A 24,358-nucleotide genomic window follows, 5' to 3' on the forward strand; every position below is an offset into this window, starting at 1 on the left:
GAGGGTTTTAGTCAAGAGTCTTTCCGTTATCCCTTCCTTCCAAGTTTTAAGGAAACGTAGTCAGTTAAAGGACTGAATATCAAATTTTTTGCTGGAAGAAATACTGGGCCATCTTGTACCCAAAAAGTACGGAGCTGCTGACACAGTTGATAACTATATTCATTTCAGTCACTCAGCTATGCCTCTGCTATTTATTACTTACAAAACTGTCTTAACTAGATGTATAATATACTATATTTATTTCCAATTTTAATAAACTTTTTATATTTTGGGATGGTTCGCTCTTGGTGTAGCCTGTTTTATAGGTCTCGACAAGTGTATAATGACGTGTATCCACTATTAAAGTATCATACAGAGCGGTTTCACTCCTTTAAAAATCTTACGCTCCACCTGTTCATCCCACCTGCCTCCCTTGCCCCGGCAACCGCTGATCTTTTTACTATTACCATTGCTTTGCTTTTTCCAGAATGTCATAGAGTTGGCATCGGTAAAGAGAAAAAATATTCGTGACACTTGTTGAAGAAGGGTGAAGCAGGGGCGCTTGGGTGGCTCAGTGGGTTAAAGCCTCTATCTTCGGCTCGGGTCATGGTCCTGGGATCAAGCCCCGCATCAGGCTCTCTGCTCAGCTGAGCGCCTGCTTCCTCCTCTCTCTCTGCCTGCCTCTCTGCCTGCTTGTGATTTCTGTCAGTCAAGTAAATAAATAAATAATTAATTAATTAGGGGGGGAAAAAAAAGAAGGGTGAAGCAGAATTTACTGAGGCATTACTGCAAGGGAGTTACATTTGGGCTCAATTCTAAATACAAGAAGGAAAAATGGGAGTTCATAGTCAAGGAGTAAGGTAGGCCATAGATGAATGCAGTTACTGAGAGGAAACATCAGGAGGGATTCTGAGTAAACTGACCTGACAGGAGTCTTCCTAAAGGTACGCCAGGCAATGGGGCATCACCTGGGTAAGAGTGGAGGATTCTGGCTAAACCAGCTTGGCAGGATTCTTGGTAAAATTAAGACACGCAGAGACAAATGTGGAAGTGTAGAGGTTGAGGCCTAGTCTGGGAAGAGGATTCAGAGAGGCCTGACTAAAGTTTTGTCAAGGCAAGGGTCTTTGTGAGAATGAGACCGGGGGTCGCCTTTATAGAGTGGCTTCTTTACTTAGCAGTGCCTTTCCATGGCTTGATAACTCATTTCTTTTTAACAGTGAGTAACATTCCATTACCTGGATGTACCACAGTTGATTCATTCACCTCCTGAAGGACATCTTGATCACTTCCAAATTTTGCCAGTTATGAGTGTCCAGGTTTCAAGAGTAATTTTATTTTATTATTTTATTTTGTTAAATATTTTATTTATTTGAGAAAGAGAGAAGGAGTAGGGGAAGGGGCAAAGGCCAAGGGAGAAGCAGACTTCCCACTGAGCAGGGAGCTGGATTCGGGCCTCTATCCCAGGACCCTGAGGTCATGACCTGAGCTGAAGGCAGATGCTTAACCGACTGAGCCCCCCAGGTGCCCCTCAAGAGTAATTTCATATGTATGGAAAAGTTGCAAAGATAGTACAGAGCATTCCCATATATCCTTTCCTTAGTTTGCTATCTAGTGTTAACATCTCCCACAGCCATGGTACATTTGTCAAAACTAACAGACAAACATTGGTATGTATTACTATTAACAACATCTTGTTCAGATTTCACTGTTGTTTCCACTGATTTCCTTTTTGTTTCAGGAGCCTGTCTAGGATACCACATTTATTTTAGTTTTAATTTATAAGAGCAGTTTGGGTGCATGTGTACATTTAAGTGCACTCATAAAATTCAGCAGATCTTGAGACATGGCTATAAACATAGCTACAAGGAGCTGCTGTTACTTAATCAAGTGAACACATTTAATTATGACATCGTTACTTAGAATTTTTGGAAAGTTCGTTTTCGGTTTTGGCCCAGCAGGCAGATTTCCCAGTGTACAAAATGAGGATTTGTTTTCTTAAGTTGCTGTCTCTAAACAGAATACTAAAGCATGCTGAAAGAAGGTCATCTTAAGGTCATTTCGAGACCCAGGAGGAAACCGGTTGCCAAGTTGTAATAAAAGCTGTCAGTGCATAATTTTTCAGGGTGAAGTGTTTGGTTGGTTCTCTAATAAACGTCTCCAAATGTTTTGCTGGCAGAAGGACTCCATGAAAGATGACAGAAGAAGTTATTGTGATAGCGAAGTGGGACTACACAGCCCAACAGGACCAGGAGCTGGACATCAAGAAGAACGAGCGCCTGTGGCTGCTGGATGACTCCAAGACGTGGTGGCGGGTGAGGAACGCGGCCAACCGGACGGGCTACGTGCCGTCCAACTACGTGGAGAGGAAGAACAGCCTGAAGAAGGGCTCCCTGGTGAAGAACCTGAAGGACACGCTAGGTGAGTGCACCCCACGCGGGAGGACCCGGATTAGAGCTCAACTACTTCCTGTTAGGCAAGGCGAAGAAGCCTGGTGTTTTTGGAGGGGAGAGCGTTCATCCTTCTAGTTCATGTGTGTGTGTTTAAAAAGGTCTGTTTTAAAGTTGACATCTTTCTAGTTGTCTTTGGAGAAATACCATGCTTGTCATTTCCTGGAGATTTTAGAGTCTGGAGTCTTACAGTGGTTGACACTTCTGTGTGGTAGGGACCCCTGCATGTGTCTCGGTCTCCTGGCATCCATTTTCTGGAGGTTCCTCATGGGGAATTACCACCTCCAAAAACGTCAGCCACTCTACCTGCATCACTGCATCAGGTCTTCTGCGTTTCACACAACCCTGTCCACGTGCCTTCATGCATAGAGTGGGAAGGAGCGAAGAGCACTTTGAACCGGGTGGGTTTTTCCCCCTGTCCTGGACCGATGATGTCCATACCACAGTCCTGGCCAGTGTTAGCTCAGGTGGCTGTGGGCACGCCCCAGTGTGATGCCAGAGGCTGACAGCCGTCACTCAGGTGGGACCAATGGTACCTCAACCCAGTTGGTTTGTCACCCAGTTTTCTTCCCACGTGCCTTGTATCCCAACGTGACCCAGACCATCTTGAATCACCTCAGGTTAATGGTGTCCCCCCTTGTCTTAGTGCACATACCTGATATATTTACAGTAGTGACTGCTTCAGATGACATGTGGCAGTAACTGAGGGCCTCACCGAAGAGTGATGAGCCCCACCGCCATTTACAGAAGTCAGTGTTTACTCCTTGTATGAGTCTAATGCAGGTCGTACCTGAGGCTGCTGGTCATCACTTAAGAGTTTGCTGTGAAATAAGTCAGTATTATTACCTGTGTTACATTTACTTGACTTTTCCCTTTTTCTTTGTAACAGGAGGATTTGTTTCATGTGAGGTGGGAAGGGAGAAGGTGGGAAAACTAGAAAGAAAATGATACACCGAATGTAGTGGGTGTTGGGAAATATTCGTCTAAAATTTCATGCAGTCTTGGGGAGTCTGCTCAGTCTCTTCAGATCCACTGAAAGACTTCATTTATTGGGTAGTGTTTTTGTGTTAGGGCTTAGGTTATTTTTATGACATGGAAAGAGAAATGAGACACAGGCCTGAGTATGAATCACGCCAGCTATCACAGAGTCTGAGGCTGATGTAGAAATTTCATTTTGCATGAGCAGTCTGATTCTTTTTCCATTAACCTGATACCCCTGTGTAATTTTTTTTCCCAGGCAGGTCACTTGAAAAAAACGTTGTTGTCCTTTACCTATAACTCTTCATTAACTGTGGTGGAAATGCAGTTAGCATGAACAGATAAATACCTGAGCTTAATTTTATTTATTTTTTCCAATTTCAGCCTCTCGCCCACCAACGTACCTTCTTTGGGAGCTGTTAAACATCCTTGACTTGTTTTATTTTCTTTCTAATCCATTTTTTAAAATGTATTCTTTGTATTATAGTAAAGAATGAAATACTGAGAAATTGAATGAGATGATTGGAAGGGAAAGCAAGCATTCTGACCTATCTAGAAATTCCTTGGAATACCTTGGCATTTTTTTTTCCTTTCACTTGGAAGAAGGAGAAAAGACAAAGCCTCAAATTGAAACCGTTAACTAGATGTCTCACTCTATGTCTACTTTTTCTCGAGCTGTAATCCGGTTGGTGTGCTGGGAAACTGTGGGCTCTTGGCATAGAGGAGCTCACTCCACCAGCCCCTCCTGGAGCAGGGTGTTGGGTACTGGGTGCTGGGGGAACTCTGGTCTCTCAGCATGAGGAGCCTCACTCCACCAGCCCCTCCTGGAGTTGGGTGCTGGGTGCTGGGTGCTGGTCCACTGCCCCGCCCCTGACAGATGGCCACCAGCTCTGCCAGAACACTTCTACCTCGACAGTCAGCCAGTTCCATTTTTGGAGAACACAGATTGCTCGAAAGCTCTCCCTTAAATAGAATCGGAGTTTGCTCTTCTTTAACTTTTTCCCCTTGGCTCTCGAGAGCTGCCTGAGGAACGCATGCTTCTCTCCTGGAAGGTGACAGCTCCCCACCAGGCCTCAGTCACAGTTCAGGCGTGCATCTGCTTGGACACATTTGTGCTAAGCATTACATGTTTTAAAAACACAAAATTATATTTCCAACATCAGTATCTGTGGAGGGATGCTCCCCCCACCCATTTTTGTGTATCTTTATTTTGTGTTCACCATTCTGGCCCGAAGTCTTGCTTTCGTTGCACCAAGAGAGATGTTGGTTTTCCGGCCTGAGTTTGCCACTACCCTCTTGAGCAGTACCAAAGGGAAGGGAGGCTCTCTGACAAGAAATCCCCACAGTGGAGGGACTTCTTAATTCCCCACAGCCGGGCCTGCCACAGCATCATTGTCAACAAGGAAGGTGAGAAAACCCGAGGCCCATCCTGCTTCCCACTCGTCCCCATGACTAAAAAGATTAGAGCCAAATGCCTGTGGCTCCTGCTTAAAGTATTGTCACCAGCATGCTGTCACAGTTACAGTGTGATTTTAGTTGGTGATGCAGCCGGCAAAAATTCTCTCCAGGGCGTATTAGAAGGAGTGAAAATTATGTGGAAAACTACCTGGCATTGTGTCAGCCTTATAGTAGATCCTCGTGGTGTCATCCACCTTTGTGATTTTTTTATGCTATGGAAATCCACCTGATGCCTCAGGCCCCAGAGTAAAGGTTTCCCTGGCAAGTGCCTGGTTTGGAACAAAATAGCACTGGACTCCTCAGCAAAGTCATGGTGTTATAAATGTGTTTACATCTCTGCTGCAGAGAACTGGAACTTTGTGGAGTTCCCTCCTGCTTTCTTACATTCAGTTGCTCTGTTGAGGTCAGTGGAAAATTCAATTTAATCACATGCAATAGTTCATTAGGTTAACTTTCTAAAAAGCAGTACCTTTGACAAAAAGATCTCTGTTAGGAAAGGATTAACATTCTTTCTTTTCCTTTAATAATTTATAACTGACTAAAACACTATGAGCTCTTATTTGCACATGAGCAAAACATTTAGATACCGGATCCCCTCTCATATTCAACTTTTGACCATGAATAGTCAAAGAGAACTTTTCCGCAGATAACAAGAAGCAATTGTTAAAAACCCTTTCTGCTTGGCCGAGCCCACTTGATACTCTGAAGGGCTCAAACCATGCAGCTCTTTGCTCAGTGGTGAGGAGCATTGCTGGTCTACAGTCTGGCCTTGACATTGCTGCCTCGCTTATTAAATCATGCGGGTTAGGTGTTTTAAAGCACCATGCTACATCTTTTGAGTTGGGGAAGCTGCTTCCAGGGAGGTATTTTTCAAACATTTTCCCTCAGACTACTGAAGAACGGTTTTTGTTAAAACTTCATGGCAGCAGCTGGGACCCAGCAAATCCCCAAAGGTTAACTCTGTTCTCGGTGGTTCACTTAAGTCCCCATGCTGCCTTGGGTTACCCAAAATGATACAGTTCCATCTAGAAGCTACCAGCAACCTCCTCGGGAGGGTTTGTTCCAAGGCACACGTGCTCATTGCTGACCACTTCCCTGGGAGTGTGGAGCTAGAAGTGACCCACCCCCCACAGTTGTTCCCTTAGCATTTGTCCCAATGTGACCATACCTGGGTCAGTTAGCACCATAGCAGTGATTAGCACCCAGACTCCCACCTCTGATTTCAGGCCAAACTCGATTTCATGCGCGGGATTCCAGGCCAGGCCTGGGAGCAGAGGGAGGCTCTCTGATGCTAATTAACTATAAAATAGCCCTTGGACCCTTTTGAGCTAATACTTTCAGACAGGGAGAGGGTAGTTCCCATGGGTGAAATTCACAAGGCTCTTAGATTGACTGGGATCGACTTGAGTGGCGAAGTGACTTCCCCAGGAGCATACTACTGCTGGTCCTGGGGCAGAGATGGGATTTCAACTCAAGTTTGAATCCAAATCCAAGTTGAATACCCAGGTTTAGTGAGTGGGCATTGTGATAGAATTCCATTGCCGAGACAGGCAGTTAGAATATTAGAGGAGATTTTATTGATATCCAGTCCTTTATTTTAGAGGCGAAAAACTTACTAGCAAAACTTGAATGGGATCATAGAATTGGGCAATAATAATGTATTGACGTTAACTTCCTTGTTTGGTGGTTATATTGTGGTTGTGGAGGAGAATGTCCTTATTTGTAGAAATATACACTGAGCATTTAGGTTTGCTGGAACATCGTGTAGACAGGAGGGGCTCTCAGATGGCTCAGGGAAGATGATATTTCTGCTGCGCCATTATTGTAACTTTACATTAAAATGAATGGACAGATAGATGTGAGTGGTTTAGACCACCCCCCAGGCTCGAAAGTTGGCTTGTAGCAGAGGAGATAAAACTTGAGCTCCCCCCACAGCCCCCTCCGATTTGTCTAGACATCTACTTGCCCTAAATTTGGCACCAGCCTTTCAGAGATTGCTTCATCACTGAGCACCTGTTGCCATTGGACTTAAAACATAAAAATAATACCGGGTGTAGATGTGTCCAACTGACGCTCATCAGATTGGTTGCCCACAGTACTTAATTCAGAACTTTTCTGTAATTATCCAGAATTCTCTCCTTGCCGCTAGCTCCATGCTGCTGGCTGGATGAGCCCGGACCGTTTTGAGTCAGTTCATTGTGTGCTTTTTTTGTTGACGTAGTGATGGGGAGAGTGTTGGTCAGAAGTGATCTCCTGAGCTCACCACCTCTGTGACTGGGTGGACTATGAGGGAATTCTCGTTTCGAGACCACGGGATTGTGGATCTTTGCCATGCTTATAAATGTGCTCAGTGGCCTTGAACCAGGGCAGCTGGACAGTCAAAAATGAGTGGTGAGTAACAAGTGCCCCAGCCCATGGTTGTGGGAGCTGAGCCCAAGTCTATACTGTCCCTCCCTTGCCCTGTTCCTGGGAAATCCTTTTGGTGCTGCGTTATCCCCTGCTGAGCGACCTTTGAAAACAACAACCAAAGCCTTTGAAATAGTGATGCAAACATTATGTGGGGATCAGCGTGCTGTCATAGGGTGTGGATCAGAAGTGGGAGCCTGGCCAGATGGCATTTCATCTGGTGGGATATCAAGAAAGGATAAGGTTCATTCCCTGGCTTTCTGAAGTTTGTGTGAACTGGGAAAATGACACCGGCACGAATAAGCAGCCCTCAGTCAAGCTGTGGCGCCGTGTCATCCTGTGTCATTGGGAACTGCAGTGTGGGCCTCTGCCCCACCCTTCATGGAGCCATATGCATAGTGGTTAGGATCATCTGTAAAATGGGATAAGTGACTGTCTCCTGTGATCCTTGACAATTGAAGTCATTCGGTGAAGGATACCCAGGCTGAGTGGACCCTTGAGTGAGCAGATGGGGCTTCAGATGAGGAAGGGAGAACAAAAGCCAAGATTTGGAGGCTGGAAGCCAAATTGTGTTGGAGGACATTCAGGGAGCTAGTTGGACTGGGGTGAGGGAGAGCATAGGGCTGTCCTCAGGGATCTGGGTACCCCACACAGTCAGCCCTGAACACCAGGCCTGGTACCATTTAGAAAGGGAACCCCCAAGAGTTGCCATGTGGCGGACAGAGATGTCCGTCAGGGCGTACGAGAGGCAGCATGGTCCTGGTCCTCAGAAAGGGTCTGGACAGGGGCCGCCTGTCTGCGGGAGGCTGTGAATGAGGCCTCGGGGCCACCCTGGGTGATGTCCTAAGTCCTGAGCTCAGCAGCAGACGGGATTTCACAGGAAGACCCTAGGACTCCAGTTGAGTGGGTGTGAAGCAGCTAGGAGAAGTGCTAGCACAGACGACTCCACAGAGTTCTAAGCCTGAATGAATGTCTAGCAGAGAATTCAAGAAGTAGGAAGAGAAACAGGGCCATGAGGACAAGACCTGTTTGAGTTTAAGTGACAGCAGGACACCTGTGGATATGTGCAGTGGGATTTTGCTTCAGGCAAAATTCAGATGCTTGTGATAACATACTTCCTATTTTTAAGGGAATTTTAGTTTTAGACTTCTATATAAATATTTGTATCCAGGGCCCACAGTGGAGACCTGGAATTTCTTCAGTAGCATGTTAGGGACCTTAGATAGACTGTCAGTGTTTCTATTGTCTTGAGGAATGGTCCCAGGCCTCCAGTCACCTTGGGAGCCTGGTCACCACAGCCGTGCCCTGGCAGAAGAGCGTTAGGGTTCCCTAAGCCCTCATTCCCCATGCTCCTGACATTCCCTGCAGGAAGGCCCCCCCACCCCACAGTCAAACCAAAAGCGAATGCCGCTGAAAAATTCAGACCAGGACCCCAAAGCGGATTTCATGTACATGCTGCCAGTGATCGGAGGGTACTAACTCTCTCTCTGAGTGCCTCATTGTGCCTTATAGCATGCTCAGTGCCCACATGCATTTTTGTTTTCATTTTCACAGTAACTCGAAGAGGGACATGCTGACACCCTCATTCCCCGTGTGAAAACACGGACACCGGGAAGTTAGGGATGTGCCCGGGATCACGCAGTAAGGGACAGGGTTGGAATTCACATCACATCTGCCCGACTTCAACCTCTGTTGTTGATCAGCTGCTAGAGTTGGGGGTTCAGATCGGGCAGGGTTGGGGACACACACACAATGGCTGCCAGTGAAATCCATCCCTCCCAGGGTCCCTGCCCGTACAGCCCTTGTGGTTTCTTGCCGCTCTTGCTCTGCTAGGGGACCAGCTCCTTCGGTGAGCATCGTTTTCTCCCTGACCCAGGGGAGTCACTTAGTAATTCTGTCCCGTTCCTTCTGTGGAGGTGAGCAGAAGCCGTTCATTACAATGATTTAGAGGCCGAATGTCTCGGGAATGTGTCTCCTTGTCTATATATTGATTATTTTATTTTGGGAGCCGTTTAGCCAGCGGCAAACCTGTAACCGCCCGTACTGGGCACATACATTTCAGTCATCTTGGCCACTCAGTTTCTTGGGACGACCCAGGTCTCTGCAAACAGGTATTCCTCAGTCTTGTAATCTCTGAGATGCTGGTACTTTTTAAAACCACCATCTAACGTGGCATTCTTATTTTCAAAAGCCTGGAAAATATGAGGAAAAAAAATCACCTGTGATCTCCTCACCCAGAGCTCATCCCTGGGTGTGTAATCATCTGCGTCTGTTTTCTCAGTATTTATACACGTATGTAATCAGAATCACGTACTGTAGGTGACGTCTTGCTGTTACTAATACTAGCTATGGTGCTGGCGTTAGTGCAGGAGATATCGCGCTCTTTCCGCAAGGCACGTGTGCTGTATTAGCACATGCCTGAAGGGAGATTGACCACATGAGCTTTGATGTACACTTGCTGGCTGTCAGTGGCCGGGGAACTCCCCGAGTTCTGAATATTTTATCAACTGTGCTAGAGGAGAAGCTGATTCTTTCTGGTGCGCCTGTCACAGAAGAAGTTTGTTTCCTGGGTGGAATGTTCTTTAAGAGTAAGAAGATCACTTAAACCTGATTCCTATAGGAGCTATGTTACTCTCTGAGGAACCTGTTCTTTGTTTCAAGAAAGTGCAAAGCCAAACCATTTCCCACGAAAAGTTTGTACATAACATGTGGAAAGACTAAGGTAACTTCTTTTGATTTTTTTTTTTTTTAAATCCTAGTTAGGTAGTATACGATGTTCTGTTAGTTTCAGGTGTACAATACAGTGATTCAGCACTTTCCTCCATCACCCAGTGCTCATTCGACAGGTGCACGCCTCAGTCCCCATCACCTATTTTGAACATTGGGCTCCTCCAGCCAATTGTCATTCCCTCGCAGTAACAAAACAGGGAGTGCAGGTTCTCAGAGTTCCAGTTAGCATGTGGGCTTACTTTGTGGTCTGTTGTATAATCTACCGTTGTTATGAACATGAATACCTACACGTCTCATACTCTGGAATTCTTTAGGATTCTGTCTTGGGAGCTCGTTCCCAATAGAATTGACCTGCCAAATGTATTGCCCACATAATCTGGAAGCTTCCACGGCAATTGTGGTGCCAACGACCCAAAATACACTGGGACTTGTTTTTGTATATCTTAAGCGTCCAAGTATTTAGAACCAAAAATGTAAAACAACTCACAACAGATTAGTGGGAGGATAATTAGAGACGAGACAGATTGTTAAAAAGAATGCTAATGAGAGAAAAGCCAGGAGAGGTAAGGGGAAGTGAGGAGGGGTCCGTACCCTGAGGAGACCAGGAGAAACAGGCGTGTAGTCACGTGTGGGTGTGCGAGAGGCACTGTGCTCTGTCCCTTGGGCTGGTTGCTACCCCTTGTCTGAGGAAGGATGAGAACACAGGTTAAGTATTTCCCAGAAATCGAGGTCTTGTACGTTGCTTGCTAAAATTAGCACTTTCTGCTTCGGTTTTCTAAAGAACATAGAGAACTCCCTTTCTTGACTAAAGAGTTACTCATGTTGGGAGCTTCAAGTTTTAGAACAGAGAAACGTGAACTAAAAATGCCTAGGAATTGAAGTAAAATCCTCTTACCATGTTTCTAACTGCATTTCCCCATATGGCACCCTCTCTTTTTTAGACCCTTTCCATATGTCTCCAACATTCCTTCTCGCTGTTACATTTTTGTGTCTGTCCCCTGGGGCAGGCATGGGGTATGGAGAGTGTATTTGTTTACTCGCATGTGCTGCGCTGCCTGATGCTGAGCCCCTGGATCCCTGCAGGGCCCACCTGGGTGCCTCCTTGTGGTGCTGCCTCCTGCTGCGCCCCTGCCCTGGCGCTCAGCACTGGAATGTTCTGCTGGGCTCCTGCCTGATCCCCTCCCCAGGCTGGAGTGTAGCTGGTGGGCTGCAGGCAGCCCGCTGCCGTGTTTTCATGCCTCCTCCATTCTGCTGTGAACTCACCAACTCCCCGCACACCCCCAGTTGGCCCAGTGGTTCTCGCAGCCGGGAAGCCACCTGGAGGGCGGCTCTTCGTTTTTAAGGCTGGAGCCATCGTGTTTCCCGAGAGCGGGCTGTTCCGAGGCGGCTGTTTGCAGGGAGTCTCGCCTGATTTTGTATTTTTGGTTTTTCGGGGAGCAGTCCCGTGGATGGTCTGACGTGGACACTGGAGTGTTTATAAGTAGAGCATGAATATTAGTAGTAAAATGGTTGTGGTTCTCAGGCTGCTAATTTAACCCAGCTGAATCCATGATGTTTAACCTAAGTGCTGAGAAAAATGCTGTTGGTGGCCATTTGAACCCATTTGAACCCCTCGCAGTCCTTCCATGGTTTTTTTGTTTGGTTGGTTGGTTTTTTTTTTTTCTTTTATCCTAATGTGTAAAGTTAAGTTTAAAAAGTGGAATTCAGACGAATTCCACTTGGGCTCTCTGTGGAACCCTCAAATGCCAGAATGAGGCTCGAAATGACCTGGTCCAAGCTTTTCTACAAAATCGGGCAAACTGAGTGACGTGCTCAAGGTCGCAAGGCTCTTTCACAGCAAAGGCAGGCAGCTCCACGCACAGATAAGGGAGGGCCTGGAGGCCAGGAGCCCAGGGACGTCAAAGGCCCCATCTTGGAGCATGGGTGGGGACAGCCCAGCATCATAGTAACTGGTGTCTGCCCTGTCCAGGGCAGCAGGTGAACTCATGAGCCTTTCTGCTCATCCCTGCTAGGAAAACAGGGCTCCTTTGTCGCCCTGCGCAAAGGCCCATTTTGCATCGATCGTGCATTCCCTCTTGTGATGACCTGGGAAGCAGGTGTAAGGTTGAGGGCCTGACCCCCCAGGAGCATTTTGAGAAGAAAACAGGCATGTGCACACCGCTCCTGGGAAAACACCACCTGTGTTCTCCACTTGCCCCTGCCTTTGCCTTCAACCAGAGGAAAAACCTTCGGTGTTTTAATAACAGCAATAAACACAGTGACGGCTGTCACTTAGACTCTTGCTGTGTCTTAGACATTGCGCTTTGTGTGCTCCCCCATCACTGGGCCTTCCTAACAGCCCACAGGGGCCTGCGATACCCTCATACTACTGACGAAGATCCCGAGGGATAGAGCTGTAGAGAATCACTGAGGTCCATGGCTCATGGAAGGCAGAGCCAGGCTTGGAACACAGGCTGCAGTTCGGCTTTGTCGTCTCTGCCAGCCATTGGCCACCTGTGTCTGCCCCCACGAGTGTGCCGTCCCTTTGCTCATTTGCATGTATTTACCATATTTCATTTCACTTAGCAGGTACGGCCCTATAGACTTGCGTGCGTGCTGAGTTTCTGCCAGTGGATTAACGCGCTCGGTAACGTGGCAGCCTGTCTAGCTGAGCCGCGCCACGTCTCGTATACCCCTTTGCATATTCAGAAATGCTTGTGCTCGTGGGTCGGGAGTAGGTGTTGAGGGGTACTAAATATGTATTTTTAATTAAAAATTATAATGTAAAAAAAATTCTTTTCATTGGCATCTGTGTTACCATTCGGCTTTCACATTAGATAGAAAAATCCTGTACCATAAAAGATTTTTTTCCCCAGGCTTAAATGTTCGACTGTGTTATTTGCCTGCCTGCTAACACATGAACAGGCTTTCTGATGCCCAAAGAAGGGAATTCCAGCTCAGAGTCCCAGATGCATAGCCCCACGTGATGGTGGGCCCTCTGCTCCGGCACCTGTCTCTGAGCTAGCTCCTGGGAAGGCTGCCCATTGGAAGAGGGACCACCTGGGCAGAGGGGTGGCCAGTAGTCACTCTGTCCCTCCCTCGGCTGACAACGCCTGCCCGCAGAGTGGGGGTTTGCCTCGGGTAGGGCCATCCCCTTCCATCTACCCATGTTCCTACCCCTTCGTGGGTTGGAGGTTGGCTAGTTGTGATAACAGTCTGCTTCTCAGTAATGTGTTAACACTGCTGGCAACATAGGTTTGTGTCATTGGTGAGATCAGTCCGGAAGGACTGATCAGTGCCTATGGAATCCTGGTGGTGAGATAGGAAGCAGAGCTTATTAACTGAGCAAACATTGACTGGCTGTCGCGCCCTGAGGTCACAACGGGATGAAACACCATCTTTCTCAAGGAGATAAATACAGCACGGGGAGGTGGGCACTGAAATTGAGGTGGGTGAGTACGACGAGGCGTGTGGGGGTGACGTGACCTTATTTTAGTGTTTGCAGATCTTGGTGCTGACCAGGAGTTTGGGATCAGCCATTGCCTTACTGTTGGGGAAAGGCCCACAGGAAGCTAGTTCCTCGCTGACCCTGAGTCCTGCCCACAAGCCCATGGAGTTTCCCAAGGTCATATTGTCAGCGGTCTGGCTGTGGAGATACAGACTGACTAAGCTTTTGGAAAGAACCTTTGTTGTCATTTTTGAAAGCTAGATTCAAACCCCTAGAGGAGGAAAGTTCCTTGGCCAGCTTTCTACTCTAGCCTCCTTTGTTTGTAGCCCAGCCTGGCTATCAGAAGGATGGGTGCTCCCCTGTTGTCAAACCGTACTAGGCATGTGGATGGGAACTGTGGCACCCAACAGCAATGACGATAACGCTGGGATTTTTTGCAAATAAAACTGTTGCCCAAAGAGATACAAACGGTGCCAAGGATGCATTTAGTCCTTTGTCTCACAAGTGGTTAGAAACTCATTGTTTCCGCTTCTTTCAGTCTATCTGGTTCCTAATAATGAGTCTCAAGGGAAGATGGAATTTTTTTTCTGCCAGTGGGACACTCAGAATTCTGAGATTTAAGTTGACAAGATTTTTGCTTGGCCCGACATAGTTCTGCCAGCTTTCACTGTACGCATCTTAGCCCCAGCACGGCCCAGCCCTCTGGCCTCGTCCTACATCCCACTCTCCCACTGGGCCTCTGTAGCGTGGCCCCACGGCCTCCTTCACGTCTGGCTCACAGCCCTCTGCAGCCTATCTCCTCTGCCCCCATGCTGCCTCTCCTCTCTGGAACTCATCCGTGGTCAGCAGTTGGCGACACGTTTGAGCCTCCGTGTGACCTGTGTGACAAAAGGAACAGATGCTCACTGAATCAACTGAATGAGGAATTTACGCTTGAGTCTCCTTTGACTTAGATTTGGCCTCATCTGAAGTAAGCTGGGCTGAACAGGCTCCCCCCTCTCTTGAGCTGTCTTTGGGGTTTCTGTGACGAGCCATACCTAAGATACCAGCCACAGTGATTCACTTGGGACCATCCTAAGTCAAATACCCTAGGCCCCATCAGATTGAGGTTCGATGGTGTGGTTTGGTTAAGCCTGATGTCTGTGGCCACCCCCATGTCACACATGATGACTCTTGCAGTAAGTATTTTCAACCCAGGATACTCTGGGCCTCAGAAGCAGGCACACCAGCCCAGCCGTTAACTGTGACATGGTGGGAACGGCGGTCCACACCCCCGCCATCCTGCCCTCACTCACATACCCAAACCTGGGTGCTCCCAAACTACGACTGTATTCTTTTTGACATTCTCACTGAAATATAGCACTTTGTTAAGTGGGAATCAACAGTTTGGCATACTGAAGGAAGTGGGCTGAGAGGAGTAAGCACAGGGACGGGCGGTTGTGTTTTTTCTGTACTTTTTATTAAAGTGACAAAGTCAAATCAAAAGTAGACAGGGTAAAAAAAAAAAAAAAAAAAAAAAAAGAACAAAAAGAAGAGGAAAATTTCAAAAGGGAATCCAGTGGCTCACATCATTGGGAAGTATGGTAGGACCCAGGGGCTCTTTCTCTTATTCTGGGCCTCATCTCTGCTTAGCCCTTCATTTTTCAGACTTCTATAAACGTGGGCAACTCCAGATGGCTAGGGCTGGTGCTCACCCATAACTGTGGCAGATCTGGGTCATGGGTCCCCCCACAGATGGGTCCCCCCACTGTGGGTGGGGTGCAGATGGCCCTGCTGAAGCCACAAGAAGAGGAGTCTTATGGAATAAGGGAAGGGATAAAGTTGAAAACTGCAACAGAAGACCACTGCATTGATTTTAATGGGTCACTCCTCGAAACATCCGAAGCTTAGTAAATTTGAGAGGTTTTTTTCCCCTTTATATAGCAAATATTTTGATTATAAATTTCAGCACTGGTACAAGCTAATCTTCCGACATAGCCAAAAACACCAGATGCAAATTAAATGCACATATAAAAGCACCAAAAGCTATTAGAAGCCAAACATTAAATATATTCCGACCTTATAAGAAAAGTTACTTTGGACACGTTGTACCCTAATCAAACCTTGGCAGATCTCCTTAGCATTTAATAATAAAAGCTCTTTGTAACTTTCAGTCAACTCTTGTAATAGGCTCTAATCCTAAAGGGGGAAATGCCCACAAATAGTGACTTTATTGTAAATGGCATTTTAGGTACAAGGAGGCTTTCTAGTTAAATCTGGTGTACGTTGCAGATCCGATAAATAATGAAAGTAAAATGTCTTCACCATAGACCTCCTAAAACTTGGATGCCCAATGTTTAAATGAATTGACTTGAATATACTTTTGAACTACCCTATTTGTTTGACATTTTGTTGAATCTCCAGAGCTCCAGCTGGCAGGTGACACTTAGAGCATATTTTGAAGTCTTCTGTTAGAACATCTATCTTCAAAGGAGCATTTAAGCGATTTTGACTTGAAAATCAGCAACATTAATAATGTATGACATATTCAAGCTTTTATGAGAACTCCACCTTTAATGTATGTAATTTTATTCAAGAAAAGTTAAAATGTTCTCATTATCATCAATGAAAATGTAACTCAGGATTAGAGACCCAGAGCTTGGTGTAAGAAAATCATCACGAAAGCTGAAAAGTGGTTTATGTTTGGAACCAACTCACCTGTTTGCCCCTTCAAATCATAGTTTTACTACTGTTACTAGATGCAGATAAAACTCATGGAACAAACTGTGGTGGGAAGGGCCTCTGCTGAGGAGCTTGTTCACATCCTTCCTCGGCGGTAATCCCCCTCCATCCCAGGCAGCCCTGGGCTCATGGGTCCACACTCTTCTCTCCAGCCTGACTGCTAACTTCTGTCCAGCCTGGAGTCCTGGGCCAGCGTTCAGATTCTCCAAGACTTTTACCCATCTCCATATGTGGAGCCTGTTGTCCAGCACCCTCCTGCCCAGGACCCCTGGTTGGGCAAGGAGAACGTTGGAGCTGCTGGGGGGTGGGAGGGAGGAGACTGGGGGGAGGGGACCCCAGTTGTTCTGGGAACCTTATCTCTATTAGGGAAGTTAAAATCCCAGTCCTTCCTGAGCACGGGTCACATGAAACATCTTTTTTTTTTTTTTCCCCCCACAATGATTTCCATTCCTCCTTTGTTCTTTCCTCTGTGCAAAGGTGTTGCAGTGTATACATTATTGAACAAGCCGTAGAGAAAGCCATTACTTGGCGAAAAAATGTTACTTGACATCACCCAATACAGCATGCCAGCCATCACGGCTATCTGACAGTCCCGTTCTAGATATTCTCACCCATAATACAATTCACCAGAATACAGCACAGCAAAGCCTCCAAAACACTCAGGCACCAAATAAAATCCATGCAGTTGGATTTAATGAGTAACAGGAGAACAGAAAGAAAAGCCCATCATTTGAAGTCATGTCAGATCATGCCAAAGTACACCAGTATCTGCCCCCCCACACACACATACTTCAGGTCCCCTGTCTTCAGTCCTGAACTGTCTGGTATCCCACCTGTATCCAGGTCCCATACCCAAGGGGGAGAGGGAGGGGGAGGGGTATGGCCAGGTAGGGCGGCTGGGTACTGCTCTTGGGTCCTTCTTCCTGTTTGCAGCCTGGCTATCCCAGGGATTCATGATTGGGCCAAAGGAGCAGTCCCCGTGGGAAAGTGTGTTCTTGCAGAATACCACACAGAGAGGGCATGAGTAGAAACACTGGTTTATGAGGACTTCTGGTCTGCCTTGTGGGGTTAGTTACTGTTTACTTACGGTAGGTAAAGATTGCCTGAGACACTGCAAAAGAGTGTGAGGGTTTGCCTCGCCTGCTGGGAAAATATGTAACATTCTAAGAGAAAGAAAAAAATCACATTGTCTTTGTTAGAAAATCAAAAACACACATTGATGGGTTCAAGGTGCTTTTGCTAGAATTGGGAGAAGTAGGTGGTATGACTTCAGTGAAAGAAGAAACAGCAGAAGATGTGTGGGAAAAATAGCCACAGAGAAAGTGGGGGGTGGGGGACTGTGGAATTCCCACCCTGCCTCCAAATCCCTAACAGATTTGCCTTTATTTTTTTAATTTTTTTTTTTAATTTTTTTTTTTTTTAAAGATTTTTATTTATTTATTTGACAGAGAGAGATCACAAGTAGGCAGAGAGGCAGGCAGAGAGAGAGGAAGGGAAGCAGGCTCCCTGCTGAGCAGAGAGCCGGATGCGGGACCTGATCCCAGGACCCTGAGATCATGACCTGAGCCGAAGGCAGCGGCTTAACCCACTGAGCCACCCAGGCGCCCCTTTTTTTAATTTTTTTAAAAGATTTTATTTATTTGAGAGAGAGAGAGACAGTGAGAGAGAGCATGAGCAAGGAGAAGGTCAGAGGGAGAAGCAGACTCCCCGTGGAGCCGGGAGCCCCATGCAGGACTCGATCCTGGGACTCCAGGATCATGACCTGAGCCGAAGGCAGTCGTCCAACCAACTGAGCCACCCAGGCGTCCCACAGATTTGCCTTTAAATTAGAGAGAGAGATTGCTTGGGGCCTGGATCCCACGTGGTTTGGCGGGGGGTTGAGTTGGGGCTGGCGGGCACAGCAGCACAGCCGTCTATGAGACGTCTGTGAACCACACCGCCTGCTCTGCATTCACAGATTTCCCTCTGAGCCTTTGAGATCTCCGAGCTGCCCCATGGCCGTGGCCCGGTAGCCTCATGTTTACTCGGGGTATGTTTCTAACCCCACATCTTCACTCCCTGAACCTCAGCCCTGCTTCCACCTGGAGACAACGGGCCATTTCCTTTCCCGAGGACCAGAGGAACCACTTATCATGGGGTTTGGAGGCTTGATACGGAAAGTGAGGATAGACTTCTGACAGCCGGCAGTCCTCAACATTTCCCATAGCTCTCGTGGTGCAGGGTCTTACAGCTCATGGTCTTACGGGTTCAGTAGGATTTTACTGGTGCACGAGTCCCCACCACTTCGCTGGCTGCACGTGTTGGGCGAGTTCCCTGATCCCCTCAGCCTCAGTTTCCCCATCTGTAGAAATAGAGGGATGCTCACTTTGTCGCAGGGCTGTCGATCTGAGTGTTCAGATCATGTAGATGTAGGGAAGGCCAGCTTCCTCCCTATTCCCAGACATCTGTCTCTTGAATTTCCCTGCCTCAGCAACTGCCTGTGACCTTGCTCCCAAGCAATACTGTTTCTCAGATGCCAAAAGCTCGCCAGGCGAGCTTTCTATTTTGGTGGCCATCTGGTGTTGGTAACATGTTGCCAAGACTGTTCAGAGGACTTTGGCCCTCTCCCGGTAAAATACCTGTTTGGGGAAAAAGAAACGCAAGGCCCTCACTCAGAGTAGTAATCGTTATTCACAGAGTCCTTCATGTGCCTTGTATTACAATCTGCGTTTATTACCTATTAGAGGCTGAATTATATCCCCTAGAATTGATATGTTGCGTCTTGACCCACCGGTTATGTCAGTGTGTGACTGGACTTGGTAAAGGGCCTTTAAAGAGGTCACTGAGTTAAAACGAGGTCTTTAGGGTGGATCCAAGTCTGATGTCACTGGTGTCCTGTAAGAAGAGGAAATCAGGGCACAGACGTGCAACAAAGAGAAGCCCATGGAAAGACACGGCAAGAAGGCAGCCACCTGCCAGCTAACAAGGGAGGTCTCTCTAGCCCCCAGAACTGTGAGAATATAGATTTCTGTTTAAGCCCCACGATCTGTGGGGTACCCTGTCATGGCAGCCCCAGCCCACTAATACGGTGCCACTATTGTCCACCATTTATGGGTAAGAGAATGAAGACACACACTGAGTAACTTACCCAAGACCACACGGCTAATAAGTGGCCTGCTTGGAGTCTCCTGTGGGCCGGGCTTTCGGTTGCTTTGCCGCATTCCATACCCCCCTTCCCCTTTGAGAGTTGCCTCAAAGACTAGATCACATTAGAGCTGTAAAACAGATCTAACTTACCGCAGTGTGCTTGCTATGCGGAATGTTCCAGTCTTGATAAATTTAAGCTCCATGCAGGTAAGAAACAAGCCTGTCTCGTTTTTCTTGGTCTCCCCAAAGTCCAGGAAGGTATCTGGTTAAAAACTCAGTGGCTAAAGTAATTTTTTTTTTTTTAAAGATTTTTTATTTATCTATTTGACAGAGATCACAAGGAGGCAGAGAGGCAGGCGGGGGGGGGGGGCGGAGCAGGCTCCCCACTGAGCAGAGAGCCCGATGTGGGGCTTGATCCCAGGACTCTGGGATCATGACCTGAGCCAAAGGCAGAGGTTTCAACCCACTGAGCCTCCCAGGCGCCCCTAAAGTAATTATTTTTTGCTTAAAGAGTCAGCAAAGTCATAAGCTCATAAGTTGGTCATAAGGTGGCTTCAGCAATGTATCATGAGATCTAAGGTCTAATGCTGGCTTTTCTCCTGATCTTGACACCTTTCTGTGCCAATAAATATTCTAAATCCTGCTCTTCTGTAGGTGTTTTCTCAAGTAGCTTTCATTACTCACAAATTTGAAGAGGTCTATTAGAAAGTTATCTGTAGGGGCACCTGGGTGCTCAGTGGATTAAGCCTCTGCCTTCAGCTCAGGTCATGATCTCAGGGTCCTATGATAGAGCCCCCTGTCAGGCTCTCTGCTCAGCAGGGAGCCTACTCCCCGCCCTTTCTTTGCCTGCCTCTCTGCCTACTTGCCATCTCTCTGTCAAATAAATAAATAAAATCTTAAAAAAAAAAAAAGGTTATTTGTAAGAGCACGTAGGTGGCTCAGCCGATTAAGCATCTGATTAAGCATCTTGGTTTCGGCTCAGGTCATGATCTCAGGGTCATGAGATCGAGCCCTGCACTGGGTTCTGTGCTCAGCAGGGAGTCTGCTTGAAGATTCTCTCCATCTGTCCCTCCCCTCACACACACATGCTCTCTCTCAAATAAATCTTTTTTAAAATAGTTATTTGTAAATATTACTTCTTAAAGTCTCGTTACCAGTAGAAATTTCCCTCTACCTGGTCATTGCTGCCTTAGCATGCCAACTCCTTGATGAGGTTTAGAATACCCTGATGCCTGAGCCTTCTAGACAGAAGCGTACTTTCTTGAGTGGTCTGCCTTTTAGATTCTGGAGCTAGTGAATCCCACATAGGTTTGAAATCACATGAAAGATTCATTTGAAGATTTAGAGGTTCATGTTTTCATGTAAAGTGAGTTAACTTGTAAGTGGAAGTCTAAAATCATAACTTGGTTTCATACCCTGGTTTACGTTCGTATTTCCTACATGTTTAAATAAAATGTTGTATATTTAAAAAAAAAAAGAAAGAAAGAAAAAAGAAAAGAAAAGTCTGCTGAAGCCATTCACTAAAGAATTGGTATGTCTGCCTGAAAGCCTTGTGAATGATCCCTTCATGTTGCTGGGCTGTCACCTCATGCGTGCTGTCCAAGGGCCTTATAGTGGCCAGACCCCACTGCTGGCACTAAATGTGGGGCAGCTGAGCCTGAGCCTGGAGGTGTGGGGGTGCTGGTCTAGGAGGCGGTGTTCAACACCCCACAGTAGACAATGGTCATAAGGCAACATTCTGTTCCTCTTGAACTCCTGCCTGCTCAACAAGGGAGTAGAAGCAAAGGTAATCCTTGGGATCATTCTGTCTTTACTCCATTTAAAGGAAGAAAATGAGAGGTACAAGCTCCACCCATAAAAGTGCTTTGGTGTCATTTGTGGGGGTGGGTATCTGCAAATGGCCAGTTTCCATACCATCAAAATCCCCACATTGACAAGTTAGGAGGTGTTGTGGAGCTGATGGGCGGGCCGCTGTCTATTAGGCAAAGCTGGGGAGCCTGCCTGCCCTGCGAGGCTAGTGGCCCCGTGGCTCTGAGCGCCGATGTACCTTCCTCCCCTAGGCTCACTTCTCAAGAAGGTTCCAAAATTCTCTATGTTCTACCAGGGCTGAAACACTTTTACCTTAGAGCTTTTCACACTGTTTTCCCCTTGCACAGGAGGAAGTAAGTTTCCCAGTGCAACTCAGTACTCACTCCCTTACGTATCTGAAGCTTCAGACCCTGCTTGATACACTTTGAGATTTTCTTATTCCCTTAAAGAAAACCCACACAACTCAATACACACGAACAAGACGGTCACAACCCATTAAATTGGTTTTATGATCCACTAGTGGGTTTTGAATCACCACATGAGAAATTCTGCCTTAGGCTTAACAGATGAACTAATTTTTTCCTAATTGGTTCATCACAACATGTGGGAAATGAGTCTCTTGTTTTGAAAGGACAGAATTGCAGGAAGACGAGAGAAGGAGGAGGAGGGTATTGGTTGAACCCAGAGGGGCCAGTCTCCTGCCAGACAGCTCTCAGAGGGCCCAAAGTGTCCCCGAAGTGGCACAGGCGTTGGGTTGGCGAGGTGGGAGCTGGGCAAGCAGCCCTGACCAGTCCTAGACTTAGAGCAGGTCTGAGCTTATCAGTCCAACTTCCCGGTGGGTACGAAGGCCAAAGACATCCTATCTAAGCCACTACCTTATTTTTCTCTAAGAGGGTCACAGTAATTTTCTAAAAAGTAGCATCCTTCCAAAGGAAGCTACCTCTCTGCTCTTTTGTAATCTTTTTGCATTGCTAGTACTCTGACAATCTTTCCCAAGTGAGTGAGAGAGGGGAGGTGTAGAAATCCCCAGCTTTTGCAAAGGTGCACTCCAGCTGCACCTCCCTTTGCTGGCTATGGCTGCAGGGTGTGCCTGCGGTGGCTTTGTCTCCCTCCTGCCCCCCGGTGTGTCAGAGGGTTGGGGAAGGCATGTCTGAGCACCAGGGATGCCCCGTGCGTGCCCACTGAGCCCTTGCTGTGTCTCCGCAGGCCTCGGCAAGACCAAGAGGAAGACAAGCGCGCGGGACGCGTCCCCGACGCCCAGCACGGACGCCGAGTACCCTGCCAATGGGGGCGGCGCCGACCGCATCTATGACCTCAACATCCCCGCCTTTGTCAAGTTCGCCTATGTGGCGGAACGGGAGGACGAGCTGTCCCTGGTGAAGGGGTCGCGCGTCACGGTCATGGAGAAGTGCAGCGACGGCTGGTGGCGAGGCAGCTACAATGGGCAGATTGGCTGGTTTCCCTCCAACTACGTCCTGGAGGAGACGGATGAAGCGGCTGCCGAGTCCCCCAGCTTCCTGAGCCTGCGGAAAGGCGCTTCCATGAGCAACGGCCAGGGCGCCCGGGTCCTGCATGTGGTGCAGACACTGTACCCCTTCAGCTCGGTCACTGAGGAGGAGCTCAATTTTGAGAAGGGGGAGACCATGGAGGTGATTGAGAAGCCCGAGAACGACCCTGAGTGGTGGAAGTGCAAAAACGCCCGGGGGCAGGTCGGCCTGGTCCCCAAAAACTACGTAGTGGTCCTAAGCGACGGTCCTGCCCTGCATCCCTCGCACGCGCCGCAGATAAGCTACGCGGGCCCTGCGTGCAGCGGGCGCTTCGCGGGCCGAGAGTGGTACTACGGGAACGTGACACGGCACCAGGCCGAGTGCGCCCTCAACGAGCGGGGCGTCGAGGGCGACTTCCTCATTAGGGACAGCGAGTCTTCGGTAAGTGCCCCGGGTGGCAGAGGCCTGGCGGCTGCAGTGTACTCATCTCCATGGGTACATCCCTTCCCTGTCCACATAAGGCCCATAGCCAGAGCACGTCTGCAGCTCCCGGTAGCCTAGAGCCGCCCCCCCCCCCATATCTGGGGCTCCAGTTAAGCTCGGGAAATACAATTTGCCTGTAAACCCACGTAAGGTTGCTGCTCTGTAATAGACTTATGTCTGCCGTGGGGATGGGAACCCAGCTGGGGACAGTGGTCGTCATTGTCCTGCAGACGTACTCTTGCAGATGGGATGGTAAGGAAGGTGCCTTTGTAGCTCCTGAAGGTGGTTTGGCTGCTCTACAGAGATTACCCCTTTAATGTTCTACAGACTCAGACATCGTTTTTCTCTCTAGGCTTCCCATTCTGTTCATGAGCGCACTCCCTGCCGCCCGCAGCCCTGGTGGTTGACTTTGTTTCCTCTCTGGGTCCGAGGCACGTCTGCTGCTCTCATCGGGCGGGGCACCTGGGTTCTGACACCGGCTTTGTGCATTGGTTGGTTTTCCTTTTGAAACCATACAATCCTACGGTCATCTCTGCTGCAGGCGGCATCGCGGAGTTCATCTCCCGACAGCTTTTAAAGCACTTAGGAATGGAATTGAAAAGAAGACAGGGCTTAAGAGAGCAGAGTTTGCGTGTGTGAACTGAATCAGAGGTAGGAGGCCGCTTGCCTCAGAGCAGATCCTTTTCTAGTGGCCGGTCGACAGATCTGGGGTTTGTGTTTTGGGTACGAGGCTGAGCCTGTCTGGAAGAACAGGGCCAGTGTCACAAGGTAACCTTTTCATGTGTAAACATTGTGGAAATACTCAACCCAACCGGTTTTGTTGATCCCTTTAAAGATGCACCTTCCGTATACTAAGGTTGAAACAAGAGTGCTGTAGATGGAGTGCATTGCAGTTATGTTGTGTCGGTTCTGGCAGGTTTCAGGTTAATTTTTAAAATGCAAACTACACGACTAGGAAACATGTAATCTGTACTGTAATTGGGGTCCTCTGGGAAGGCTGATAGCGCCATCAGTCAGTGCATATTTAAGACTCTTGCAGAAGGATCTGCGAGGAACTCGAGGCCACGGAAATGTTTTCCCTTCTCTGAGACAGAGGCACCTGCGATGTGCTCTTCAAGGCAGGAGGAGCATCATGGTGGTGGCGACTGGACCCCTCGCCGTGTCAGCAGGTCGCGTTGGCAGCCGCCTTAGATGTGCTGAGGCAAGCACCCCAGGCCTGGATATTAACTCCCTCCGAAATCTGAACTCTGTGATTTTCTTATCCAGCCGCCAGAGCTTATCGTTGCTGGCAAGCCATCAGATCGAAT

At 47.8% G+C, this 24,358-nt stretch overlaps 1 protein-coding gene across 4 annotated transcripts in view; it reads left to right on the forward strand.

The window, feature by feature from the left end:
* Positions 1–24,358, forward strand: part of NCK2 (NCK adaptor protein 2) — a 149,149-nt gene that overhangs the window by 106,900 nt on the left and 17,891 nt on the right. For 3 of the 4 annotated variants that reach the window (XM_044263774.1, XM_044263775.1, XM_044263777.1), the window contains exons 3-4: positions 2,156–2,397; positions 22,288–23,009. In XM_044263774.1, coding sequence (XP_044119709.1) covers positions 2,172–2,397; positions 22,288–23,009 — 948 coding nt within the window. In that variant the 5' untranslated portion in view covers positions 2,156–2,171. The remainder of the gene's footprint in view (positions 1–2,155; positions 2,398–22,287; positions 23,010–24,358) is intronic. The other variant, XM_044263778.1, reaches the window with a different exon arrangement.

Source organism: Neovison vison, chromosome 8 (assembly GCF_020171115.1).
Source record: "Neovison vison isolate M4711 chromosome 8, ASM_NN_V1, whole genome shotgun sequence".
NCBI lineage: Eukaryota > Metazoa > Chordata > Mammalia > Carnivora > Mustelidae > Neogale > Neogale vison.